This window comes from Hemitrygon akajei, chromosome 18, assembly GCF_048418815.1.
Source record: "Hemitrygon akajei chromosome 18, sHemAka1.3, whole genome shotgun sequence".
Lineage (NCBI taxonomy): Eukaryota > Metazoa > Chordata > Chondrichthyes > Myliobatiformes > Dasyatidae > Hemitrygon > Hemitrygon akajei.
This window is the reverse complement of record NC_133141.1, coordinates 31,440,894-31,455,528: the sequence shown is the minus strand read 5'-3', so window position 1 is coordinate 31,455,528 and position 14,635 is coordinate 31,440,894. Positions and strand designations below refer to the sequence as shown.

General features: G+C 53.2%; 1 protein-coding gene across 2 annotated transcripts in view; it reads left to right on the top strand.

The window, feature by feature from the left end:
- Positions 1-13,685, top strand: part of arhgap9 (Rho GTPase activating protein 9) — a 174,169-nt gene extending 160,484 nt beyond the window's left edge. For both annotated transcript variants that reach the window (XM_073071236.1, XM_073071237.1), the window contains one exon: positions 13,197-13,685. In XM_073071236.1, coding sequence (XP_072927337.1) covers positions 13,197-13,386 — 190 coding nt within the window. In that variant the 3' untranslated portion in view covers positions 13,387-13,685. The remainder of the gene's footprint in view (positions 1-13,196) is intronic.
- Positions 13,686-14,635: the final 950 nt, after the last annotated feature.

Sequence of the window (14,635 nt, the reverse complement as noted above, 5' to 3'; positions counted from 1 at the left end):
AGAGTGAATCTCCGTTCACACTGTCCCATCACACACTACTGGGGTCAGACACACAGTGAATCTCCCTCCACACTGTCCCATCACACACTCCCAGGGTCAGACACAGAGTAAATCTCCCTCCACACTGTCCCATCACACACTACCAGGGACAGACACAGAGGGAATCTCCCTCCACCCCATCCCATTACACACTCACGGGGTCAGACACAGAGTCAATCTCCCTCCACACTGTCCAATCACACACTACCGGGGTCAGACAGAGAGTGAATCTCCCTCCACACCGTCCCATCAACACTCCCAAGGTCAGACAAAGAGTGAATCTCCGTCCACACTGTCCCATCACACACTACTGGGGTCAGACACAGATTGAATCTCCCTCCACACTGTCCCATTACACATTCCCGATGTCTCACACACACAGTGAATCTCCCTCCACACTGTCCCATCACACACTACCAGGGACAGACACAGAGGGAATCTCCCTCCACCCCGTCCCATTACGCACTCCCAGGGTCAGATACAGAGTGAATCTCCCTCCACACTGTCCCATCACACACTCCCAGGGTGAGACACAGAGTGAATCTCCTTCCATACTGTCCCATCACACACTCCCAGAGTGAGACACAGAGTGAATCTCCCTCCAAATTGTCCCAACACACACTCCCAGGGTGAGACACTGAGTGAATCTCCGTCCACACTGTCCCATCACACACAACCGGGGTCAGACACAGAGTGAATCTCCCTCCACACCGTCCCATCACAGACTCCCAGTATCAGACACAGAGTGAATCTCCCTCCACACTGTCCCATCACAGACTCCCAGTATCAGACACAGAGTGAATCTCCGTCCACACTGTCCCATCACACACTACTGGGGTCAGACACACAGTGAATCTCCCTCCACACTGTCCCATCACACACTCCCAGGGTCAGACACAGAGTGAATCTCCCTCCACACTGTCCCATCACACACTACTGGGGTCAGACACACAGTGAATCTCCCTCCACACTGTCCCATCACACACTCCCAGGGTGAGACACAGAGTGAATCTCCCTCCAAATTGTCCCAACACACACTCCCAGGGTGAGACACTGAGTGAATCTCCGTCCACACTGTCCCATCACACACAACCGGGGTCAGACACAGAGTGAATCTCCCTCCACACCGTCCCATCACAGACTCCCAGTATCAGACAAAGAGTGAATCTCCGTCCACACCATCCCATCGCACACTTCAAGGGTCAGACAAAGAGTGAATCTCCGTTCACACTGTCCCATCACACACTACCGGGGTCAGAGACAGAGTCAATCTCCCTCCACACTGTCCAATCACACACTACCGGGGTCAGACAGAGAATGAATATCCCTCCACACCGTCGCATCACACACTCCCAGGATCAGACACAGAGTGAGTCTCCCTCCATACCGTCCCATCACACACTCCCAGTATCAGACAAAGAGTGAATCTCCGTCCACACCATCCCATCGCACATTTCAAGGGTCAGACAAAGAGTGAATCTCCATTCACACTGTCCCATCACACACTACTGGGGTCAGACACACAGTGAATCTCCCTCCACACTGTCCCATCACACACTCCCAGGGTCAGACACAGAGTAAATCTCCCTCCACACTGTCCCATCACACACTACCAGGATCAGACACAGAGTGAGTCTCCCTCCATACCGTCGCATCACACACTCCCAAGGTCAGACAAAGAGTGAATCTCCGTCCACACTGTCCCATCACACACTACTGGGGTCAGACACAGAGTGAATCTCCCTCCACACTGTCCCATTACACATTCCCAGTGTCTCACACACACAGTGAATCTCCCTCCACACTGTCCCATCACACACTCCCAGGGTCAGACACAGAGTAAATCTCCCTCCACACTGTCCCATCACACACTACCAGGGACAGACACAGAATGAGTCTCCTTCCATACTGTCCCATCACACACTCCCAGAGTGAGACACAGAGTGAATCTCCCTTCACACTGTCCCATCACACACTCCGCGTATCAGACAAAGAGTGAATCTCTGTCCACACTGTCCCATCACACACAACCGGGGTCAGACACAGAGTGAATCTCCCTCCACCCCGTCCCATCACACACTCCCAGGGTCAGACACAGAGTGAATCTCCCTCCACCCCGTCCTATCACACACTCCCGGGGTCAGACACAGAGTGGATCTCCCTGCATACTGTCCCATCACACACTCCCAAGGTCAGACACAGAGTGAATCTCCCTCCACAGTGTCGCATCACACACTCCCAGGGTGAGACACAGAATGAGTCTCCCTCCACACCGTCCCAACACACACTCCCAGGGTCAGACAGAGAGTGAATTTCCCTCCACACTGTCCCATCAGACACTCCCGGGATCAGACACGGAGTGAATCTTCCTCCACACTGTCCCATCACACACTCCCGGTGTCAGACACAGAGTGAATCTCCCTCCAAATTGTCCCAACACACTCTCCCAGGGTGAGACACAGAGTGAATCTCCCTCCACACTGTCCCATCACACACTCCCAGTGTCAGACACTGAGTGAATCTACATCCACACTGTCCCATCACACACTCCCAGTGTCAGACACAGAGTGAATCTCCCTCCACACTGTCCCATCACACACTCCCAGTGTCAGACACAGAGTGAATCTACCTCCACCACGTCCCATCACACATTCCCAGGGTGAGATACAGAGTCAATCTCCCTTCACACTGTCCCATCACACACTCCCGGGGTCAGACACAGATTGAATCTCCCTCCCCACTGTCCCGTCACAGGTTCCCGAAGTCAGACACAGAGTGAATCTACATCCACACTGTCCCATCACACACTCCCAGTGTCAGACACAGAGTGAATCTACCTCCACCACGTCCCATCACACTTTCCCAGGGTGAGAAACAGAGTCAATCTCCCTCCACACTGTCCCATCACACACTCCCAGGGTCAGACACAGAGTGAGTCTCCCTCCCCACTGTCCCGTCACAGGTTCCCGGGGTCAGACACAGAGTGAATCTCCCTCCACCCTGTCCCATCACACACTTCTAGGATCAGACACAGAGAGAATCTCCCTCCACACTGTCCCGTCACACATTCCCGGGGTCATACACAGAGTGAGTCTCCCTCCACAATGTCCCATCGCACACTTCAGGGTCAGAGACAGAGTGAATCTCCCTCCACGTCATCCCATCACACACTCCCGGTGTCAGACACAGAGTGAATCTCCCACCAAATTGTCCCAACACACACTCCCAGGGTGAGACACAGAGTGAAACTCCCTCCACACTGTCCCATCACACACTCCCAGGGTGAGACACAGAGTGAATCTCCCTCCACACTGTCCCATCACACACTCCCAGGGTGAGACACAGAGTGAATCTCCGTCCACACTGTCCCATCACACACTACTGGGGTCAGACACAGAGTGAATCTCCCTCCACACTGTCCCAATACACATTCCCAGTGTCTCACACACACAGTGAATCTCCCTCCACACTGTCCTATCACACACTCCCAGGCTCAGACACAGAATATATCTCCCTCCACACTGTCCCATCACACACTACCAGGGACAGACACAGAGGGAATCTCCCTCCAGCCCGTCCCATTACACACTCACGGGGTCAGACACAGAGTGAATCTCCCTCCACACTGTCCAATCACACACTACCGGGGTCAGAGACAGAGTGAATCTCCCTCCAAACTGTCCCATCACACACTCCCAGGGTCAGACAGAGAGTGAATCTCCCTCCACACCGTCGCATCACACACTCCCAGGATCAGACACAGAGTGAGTCTCCCTCCACACCGTCCCATCACACACTCCCAGGGTCAGACAGAGAGTGAATTTCCCTCCACACTGTCCCATCAGACACTCCCGGGATCAGACACGGAGTGAATCTTCCTCCACACTGTCACATCACACACTCCCGGTGTCAGACACAGAGTGAATCTCCCTCCAGACTGTCCCATCACACACTCCCAGTGTCAGACACAGAGTGAATCTACCTCCACCACGTCTCATCACACATTCCCAGGGTGAGATACAGAGTCACTCTCCCTCCACACTGTCCCGTCACACACTCCTGGGGTCATACACAGAGTGAGTCTCCCTCCACACCATCCCATCGCACACTTCAAGGGTCAGACAAAGAGTGAATCTCCGTCCACACTGTCCAATCACACATTACCGGGGTCAGAGACAGAGTGAATCTCCCTCCACACTGTCCCATCACACACTCCCAGGGTCAGACAGAGAGTGAATCTCCCTCCACACCATTGCATCACACACTCCCAGGATCAGACACAGAGTGAGTCTCCCTCCACACCGTCCCATCACACACTCCCAAGGTCAGCCAAAGAGTGAATCTCCGTTCACACTGTCCCATCACACACTACTGGGGTCAGACACAGAGTGAATCTCCCTCCACACTGTCCGAATACACATTCCCAGGCTCTCACACACACAGTGAATCTCCCTCCACACTGTCCCATCACACACTACCGGGGTCAGAGACAGAGTGAATCTCCCTCCAAACTGTCCCATCACACACTCCCAGGGTCAGACAGAGAGTGAATCTCCCTCCACACCGTCGCATCACACACTCCCAGGATCAGACACAGAGTGAGTCTCCCTCCACACCGTCCCATCACACAATCCCAGGGTCAGACAGAGAGTGAATTTCCCTCCACACTGTCCCATCAGACACTCCCGGGATCAGACACGGAGTGAATCTTCCTCCACACTGTCACATCACACACTCCCGGTGTCAGACACAGAGTGAATCTCCCTCCAGACTGTCCCATCACACACTCCCAGTGTCAGACACAGAGTGAATCTACCTCCACCACGTCTCATCACACATTCCCAGGGTGAGATACAGAGTCACTCTCCCTCCACACTGTCCCGTCACACACTCCTGGGGTCATACACAGAGTGAGTCTCCCTCCACACCATCCCATCGCACACTTCAAGGGTCAGACAAAGAGTGAATCTCCGTCCACACTGTCCAATCACACATTACCGGGGTCAGAGACAGAGTGAATCTCCCTCCACACTGTCCCATCACACACTCCCAGGGTCAGACAGAGAGTGAATCTCCCTCCACACCATCGCATCACACACTCCCAGGATCAGACACAGAGTGAGTCTCCCTCCACACCGTCCCATCACACACTCCCAAGGTCAGCCAAAGAGTGAATCTCCGTTCACACTGTCCCATCACACACTACTGGGGTCAGACACAGAGTGAATCTCCCTCCACACTGTCCGAATACACATTCCCAGGCTCTCACACACACAGTGAATCTCCCTCCACACTGTCCCATCACACACTCCCAGGGTCAGACACAGAGTAAATCTCCCTCCACACTGTCCCATCACACACTACCAGGGACAGACACAGAGGGAATCTCCCTCCACCCCGTCCCATTTCACACTCACGGGATCAGATACAGAGTGAATCTCCTTCCATACTGTCCCATCACACACTACCAGGGACAGACACAGAGTGAATCTCCCTCTACACTGTCCCATCACACACTCCCAGGGTGAGACACAGAGTGAATCTCCTTCCATACTGTCCCATCACACACTCCCAGAGTGAGACACAGAGTGAATCTCCCTCCAAATTGTCCCAACACACACTCCCAGGGTGAGACACTGAGTGAATCTCCGTCCACACTGTCCCATCACACACAACCGGGGTCAGACACAGAGTGAATCTCCCTCCACACCGTCCCATCACAGACTCCCAGTATCAGACAAAGAGTGAATCTCCGTCCACACCATCCCATCGCACACTTCAAGGGTCAGACAAAGAGTGAATCTCCGTTCACACTGTCCCATCACACACTACCGGGGTCAGAGACAGAGTCAATCTCCCTCCACACTGTCCAATCACACACTACCGGGGTCAGACAGAGAATGAATATCCCTCCACACCGTCGCATCACACACTCCCAGGATCAGACACAGAGTGAGTCTCCCTCCATACCGTCCCATCACACACTCCCAGTATCAGACAAAGAGTGAATCTCCGTCCACACCATCCCATCGCACATTTCAAGGGTCAGACAAAGAGTGAATCTCCATTCACACTGTCCCATCACACACTACTGGGGTCAGACACACAGTGAATCTCCCTCCACACTGTCCCATCACACACTCCCAGGGTCAGACACAGAGTAAATCTCCCTCCACACTGTCCCATCACACACTACCAGGATCAGACACAGAGTGAGTCTCCCTCCATACCGTCGCATCACACACTCCCAAGGTCAGACAAAGAGTGAATCTCCGTCCACACTGTCCCATCACACACTACTGGGGTCAGACACAGAGTGAATCTCCCTCCACACTGTCCCATTACACATTCCCAGTGTCTCACACACACAGTGAATCTCCCTCCACACTGTCCCATCACACACTCCCAGGGTCAGACACAGAGTAAATCTCCCTCCACACTGTCCCATCACACACTACCAGGGACAGACACAGAGGGAATCTCCCTCCACCCCGTCCCATTACACACTCACGGGGTCAGATACAGAGTGAATCTCCCCCACACTGTCCCATCACACACTCCCAGGGTGAGACACAGAATGAGTCTCCTTCCATACTGTCCCATCACACACTCCCAGAGTGAGACACAGAGTGAATCTCCCTTCACACTGTCCCATCACACACTCCGCGTATCAGACAAAGAGTGAATCTCTGTCCACACTGTCCCATCAGACACTCCCGGGATCAGACACGGAGTGAATCTTCCTCCACACTGTCCCATCACACACTCCCGGTGTCAGACACAGAGTGAATCTCCCTCCAAATTGTCCCAACACACTCTCCCAGGGTGAGACACAGAGTGAATCTCCCTCCACACTGTCCCATCACACACTCCCAGTGTCAGACACTGAGTGAATCTACATCCACACTGTCCCATCACACACTCCCAGTGTCAGACACAGAGTGAATCTCCCTCCACACTGTCCCATCACACACTCCCAGTGTCAGACACAGAGAGAATCTCCCTCCACACTGTCCCGTCACACATTCCCGGGGTCATACACAGAGTGAGTCTCCCTCCACAATGTCCCATCGCACACTTCAGGGTCAGAGACAGAGTGAATCTCCCTCCACGTCATCCCATCACACACTCCCGGTGTCAGACACAGAGTGAATCTCCCACCAAATTGTCCCAACACACACTCCGAGGGTGAGACACAGAGTGAAACTCCCTCCACACTGTCCCATCACACACTCCCAGGGTGAGACACAGAGTGAATCTCCCTCCACACTGTCCCATCACACACTCCCAGGGTGAGACACAGAGTGAATCTCCGTCCACACTGTCCCATCACACACTACTGGGGTCAGACACAGAGTGAATCTCCCTCCACACTGTCCCAATACACATTCCCAGTGTCTCACACACACAGTGAATCTCCCTCCACACTGTCCTATCACACACTCCCAGGCTCAGACACAGAATATATCTCCCTCCACACTGTCCCATCACACACTACCAGGGACAGACACAGAGGGAATCTCCCTCCAGCCCGTCCCATTACACACTCACGGGGTCAGACACAGAGTGAATTTCCCTCCACACTGTCCAATCACACACTACCGGGGTCAGAGACAGAGTGAATCTCCCTCCAAACTGTCCCATCACACACTCCCAGGGTCAGACAGAGAGTGAATCTCCCTCCACACCGTCGCATCACACACTCCCAGGATCAGACACAGAGTGAGTCTCCCTCCACACCGTCCCATCACACACTCCCAGGGTCAGACAGAGAGTGAATTTCCCTCCACACTGTCCCATCAGACACTCCCGGGATCAGACACGGAGTGAATCTTCCTCCACACTGTCACATCACACACTCCCGGTGTCAGACACAGAGTGAATCTCCCTCCAGACTGTCCCATCACACACTCCCAGTGTCAGACACAGAGTGAATCTACCTCCACCACGTCTCATCACACATTCCCAGGGTGAGATACAGAGTCACTCTCCCTCCACACTGTCCCGTCACACACTCCTGGGGTCATACACAGAGTGAGTCTCCCTCCACACCATCCCATCGCACACTTCAAGGGTCAGACAAAGAGTGAATCTCCGTCCACACTGTCCAATCACACATTACCGGGGTCAGAGACAGAGTGAATCTCCCTCCACACTGTCCCATCACACACTCCCAGGGTCAGACAGAGAGAGAATCTCCCTCCACACCATCGCATCACACACTCCCAGGATCAGACACAGAGTGAGTCTCCCTCCACACCGTCCCATCACACACTCCCAAGGTCAGCCAAAGAGTGAATCTCCGTTCACACTGTCCCATCACACACTACTGGGGTCAGACACAGAGTGAATCTCCCTCTACACTGTCCGAATACACATTCCCAGGCTCTCACACACACAGTGAATCTCCCTCCACACTGTCCCATCACACACTCCCAGGGTCAGACACAGAGTAAATCTCCCTCCACACTGTCCCATCACACACTACCAGGGACAGATACAGAGGGAATCTCCCTCCACCCCGTCCCATTTCACACTCACGGGATCAGATACAGAGTGAATCTCCTTCCATACTGTCCCATCACACACTCCCAGGGTGAGACACAGAGTGAATCTCCCTCCACACTGTCCCATCACACACTCCCAGGGACAGACACAGAGTGAATCTCCCTCCACCCCATCCCATCATACACTCACGTTTGCAGACACAGAGTGAATCTCCCTCCACACTGTCGCATCACACACTCCCAGGGTGAGACACAGAATGAGTCTCCCTCCACACCGTCCCATCACACACTCCCAGAGTCAGACAGAGTGTGAACTTCCCTCCACACTGTCCCATCAGACACTCCCGGGATCAGACACGGAGTGAATCTTCCTCCACACTGTCCCATCACACACTCCCGGTGTCAGACACAGAGTGAATCTCCCTCCAAATTGTCCCAACACACACTCCCAGTGTCAGACACAGAGTGAATCTCCCTCCACACTGTCCCATCACACACTCCCAGTGTCAGACACAGAGTGAATCTACCTCCACCACGTCCCATCACACATTCCCAGGGTGAGATACAGAGTCAATCTCCCTCCACACTGTCCCATCACACACTCCCAGTGTCAGACAGAGAGGGAATCTCCCTCCACACCGTCGCATCACACACTCCCAGGATCAGACACAGAGTGAGTCTCCCTCCAGACCGTCCCATCACACACTCCCAAGGTCAGACAAAGAGTGAATCTCCGTCCACACTGTCCCATCACACACTACTGGGGTCAGACACAGAGTGAATCTCCCTCAACACTGTCCCATCACACACTCCCAGGGTCAGACACAGAGTAAATCTCCCTCCACACTGTCCCATCACACACTACCAGGGACAGACACAGAGGGAATCTCCCTCCACCCCGTCCCATTACACACTCACGGGGTCAGATACAGAGTGAATCTCCCCCACACTGTCCCATCACACACTCCCAGGGTGAGACACAGAGTGAATCTCCCTCCACACTGTCCCATCACACACTCCCAGGGACAGACACAGAGTGAATCTCCCTCCACCCCATCCCATCACACACTCACGTTTGCAGACACAGAGTGAATCTCCCTCCACACTGTCGCATCACACACTCCCAGGGTGAGACACAGAATGAGTCTCCCTCCACACTGTCCCATCACACACTCCCAGGGTCAGACAGAGAGTGAGTCTCCCTCCGCACCGTCCCATCACACACTCCCAGGGACAGAGAAAGAGTGAATCTCCGTCCACACTGTCCCATCACACACTATCGGGGTCAGACACAGTGAATCTCCTTTCACACTGTCCCATTACACAATCCCAGTGTCTCACACACACAGTGAAACAGTGAATCTCCCTCCACACTGTCCCATCACACACTCCCATGGTCAGACAAAGAGTGAATGTCCGTCCACACTGTCCCATCACAGACTACTGGGGTCAGACACAGAGTGAATCTCCCTCCAAACTGTCCCATCACACACTACCAGGGACAGACACAGAGGGAATCTCCCTCCACACTGTCCAATCACACACTACCGGGGTCAGAGACAGAGTGAATCTCCCTCCACACTGTCCCATCACACACTCCCAGGGTCAGAGAGAGAGTGAATCTCCCTCCACACCGTCGCATCACACACTCCCAGGATCAGACACAGAGTGAGTCTCCCTCCACACCGTCCCATCACACACTCCCAAGGTCAGACAAAGAGTGAATCTCCGTCCACACTGTCCCATCACACACTACTGGGGTCAGACACAGAGTGAATCTCCCTCCACACTGTCCCATTACACATTCCCGATGTCTCACACACACAGTGAATCTCCCTCCACACTGTCCCATCACACACTCCCAGGGTCAGATACAGAGTGAATCTCCCCCACACTGTCCCATCACACACTCCCAGGGTGAGACACAGAGTGAATCTCCCTCCAGACTGTCCCATCACACACTCCCAGGGACAGACACAGAGTGAATCTCCCTCCACCCCATCCAATCACACACTCACGTTTGCAGACACAGAGTGAATCTCCTTCCACACTGTCACATCACACACTCCCAGGTTGAGACACAGAATGAGTCTCCCTCCACACCGTCCCATCACACACTCCCAGGGTCAGACAGAGAGTGAACTTCCCTCCACACTGTCCCATCAGACACTCCCGGAATCAGACATGGAGTGAATCTTCCTCCACACTGTCCCATCACACACTCCCGGTGTCAGAAACAGAGTGAATCTCCCTCCAAATTGTCCCAACACACACTCCCAGTTTCAGACACAGAGTGAATCTCCCTCCACACTGTCCCATCACACACTCCCAGTGTCAGACACAGAGTGAATCTACCTCCACCACGTCCCATCACACATTCCCAGGGTGAGATACAGAGTCAATCTCCCTCCACACTGTCCCATCACACACTCCCAGGGTCAGACACAGAGGGAATCTCCCTCCACACTGTCCCGTCACACATTCCCGGGGTCATACACAGAGTGAATCTCCGTCCACACTGTCCCATCGCACACTACTGGTGTCAGACGCAGAGTGAATCTCCCTCCACACCGTCCCATCACACACTCCCAGGGACAGAGAAAGAATGAATCTCCGTCCACACTGTCCCATCACACACTATCGGGGTCAGACACAGAGTGAATCTCCCTCCACACTGTCCCATTACACAATCCCAGTGTCTCACACACACAGTGAATCTCCCTCCACACTGTCCCATCACACACTCCCAGGGTCAGACAAAGAGTGAATCTCCGTCCACACTGTCCCATCACACACTACTGGGGTCAGACACAGAGTGAATCTCCCTCCACACCGTCCCATCACACACTCCCAGGGACAGAGAAACAGTGAATCTCCGTCCACACTGTCCCATCACACACTATCGGGGTCAGACACAGAGTGAATCTCCCTCCACACTGTCCCATTACACAATCCCAGTGTCTCACACACACAGTGAATCTCCCTCCACACTGTCCCATCTCACACTCCCAGGGTCAGACAAAGAGTGAATCTCCGTCCACACTGTCCCATCACACACTACTGGGGTCTGACACAGAGGGAATCTCCCTCCACCCCATCCCATTAAACACTCACGGGGTCAGACACAGAGTGAATCTCCCTCCACACTGTCCAATCACACACTACCGGGGTCAGAGACAGAGTGAGTCTGCCTCCACACTGTCCTATCACACACTCCCAGGGTTAGACACAGAGTAAATCTCCCTCCACCCCATCCCATCAGACACTCCCGTTTGCAGACACAGACAGAATCTCCCTCCACACGTTCCCGGGGTCAGACACAGAGTGAATCTCCCTCCACACTGTTGATTCTCTCCCGGAAACTTGAAGCTCTCAACCTGAACACTGTTAATGTAGTTTGTAGAATGTGGACACCCCAACGCCCACCCCCACTTCCTCACCCCCCCCCCCACCTGTCCCTTTCTGAAGTCAATGGCTAGCTTATTTGTTTTTGTTGATGTTGAAGAAATGGTTGTTGTCATGACACCATGTCACTAAGCTCTCATTCTCCTTCCTGGTACCAGCCAGTGCAACAATCTGCAGCCCAGGTTTCTGATATAAAGTTTGTGGGCCTCCCACTTGAGGTCACCTCAACCCAGTCTGTTGACGTCGTTTGGGCCCGGCTCCTAAAGAGATTTCCCTGCAGTCCCCCTCTTTTTTTTTTAAAACAAACACAAGGACTACAACACTGCAATAAAACACTGTAATCTGTAGTGAGGGCATTAAGATGTACGGTAAGATGCACTCTTGACCTCATAGTCCACCTTGTTATCATTTAGCATCTTATTGTCTCCCTACACTGCACTTTCTCTGTCACTGTGACACTTTATTCTGCATTCTGTTATTGTTTTACCTTGTTCTACCTCAATGCACTGTGTGATGCTCTGATCTGAATGGACAGTGTGTAAGTCTCACCCATCACCTGCCCACTTGTACTCCTTCCCCTGCCCCCACCTTATTCCGGCTTCTGCTCCCTTCCTTTCCAGTCCTGATGAAGCATCTGGGTCTGAAACAGTGGCCATTTATTCCTCTCCATAGATGCTGCCTGACCTGCATAGTTCCTCCATTGTTTTGTGTGTGGCAATATGTCAAATCCAATTCCTCTACTGCCAACAATTATTGTGTGTTGCCATGCTCGTACTGACAGCATCTCTCCTTCTTTCCCCCACCCTCTACCCCCCTCACCCCCACTCTCCATTTCTCTCCCCATACTGTTTCTCCTCTTCCCCTCTCTATTACTCCACTCTCTCCCCATCTTACTTTCCCACCACACTTTATTGCTCCCTTTCCTCGCTCTTCCCTTTCTCTTCTCTTTCCCCCTTTCCCATCTCCCCTTTGTCTCTCTCTATACACCTCTCACCCGCTATCCCACCATCTATCCCTCAAACCCATTCTCTCTCTGCCTCCCTGACAAACTCCTCTCTTGCCCACATTCCCTTTCCCTCTTTCACACTCTCTCCCCTTCCTCTCTCTTCACACTTCTACTTCTTTCTCTCCCTCCCTCTTCCTTCCTATCACCTTCTCTATCTGTCCCTCTCCCTCCGTCTCTACCCAATCCTTCCCTGTCTACCTGCTCACTTCCTCCCTCTCTCCACCCTTTTGATCCCTCAGAGTGGTTGAGCACACCCAATGGAACCGGATGACAGCTCAGAGCCTCTCCATCGTGTTTGGACCCACGCTGCTGAGATCAGAGAGGGAGGCCCTGGGTCTGCCCTTTCTGATGGTTTACCACAACCAGATCGTTGAGCTGGTGCTGCTGGAGTGTGATGCTATCTTCGGCGAGGAGGACAAATCCCCGTGATACACCTCTCCAACCTCACCCTCCCCAATCTCCCCGCACCCTGCCCCCCAGTGGGATTTCTGTGGACCGTTCAGAGGGGGAGGCACAGGACAAATCCATCCCCAGGAGGGAGGAGGAGATGACGACACCCTCGCTGTGTTTGTTTAAGCTGTGCTGGGACCATCTGCCATTTGCTCTCTGTGGCTCTGATGTAAATAATTGGATCTCCTCGGGACAAGATTGGATATCGCTTGTGCAGTTTATTACGGGCATTTATGCATTTTGGCAAATATATTTGCACAATAAAGTTCAGGCAATGATTTGTTCTATTCATGAGTTCTTCCCAATATCTTCTCCATCCCCATTTCCATCTCAACCTTGCCTCTTGCTCTCTCGCTTGATCCCCAATCTTCCCTCTCCCCCCATTGCACACTCTACTTCACTCTACCCTCCCTCACATTCTCCCACTCACACTCGCCCCACCCTCACACTTTAACCCTCCCCCACACTCTCCCTCTTCAAACTCTCACTCTTCTTAACATTATCCCCCCTCCCTCTCACTCTTCCCAACTCCCTCACACTCCTTCACCCTACTTCCACACAATCCCTCCCAACTCCCTGACACTCTGCTCCCTCACCCTCCTTCACCCTACTTCCACACAATCCCTCCCAACTCCCTGACACTCTGACACTCCCTGACACTCTGCTCCCTCACACTCCTTCACCCTACTTCCAGACAATCCCTCCCAACTCCCTCACACTCTGACACTCCCTGACACTCTGCTCCCTCACCCTCCTTCACCCTACTTCCACACAATCCCTCCCAACTCTCTCACTCTCCCTTCCCACTCACCTACAAGCTTCTTTACACTCCCATTCACTCCCGCCGTCCGCAATCCAGCCTGTATCCACCCCTTCCCATTCACTCTCACTGTCTGTAATCTGGCTCATATCCACTCTTTCCCATTCCCTCCCACCTTCTGCAATCCAAACCATACCCACCCTCTCCCATTCACTCCTGCCGTCTGTAATCCGGACCATGCCTACCACTTTCCCCTTCACTCCAGCTGTCAGCAATCCAGCCTGTATCCACTTCTTCCCCTTCATTCTGACCGTTGGCAATCCAGCCCACGTCCACCCCTTCGCATTCACTCCTGCCATCAACAATCTGAATAGTCTCCACCCCATCCCATTCATTCCCGCTGTCTGCAATCCGAACCATATCCACTCTTTCCCATTCATTCACACTATCCACAATCAAGACCATATC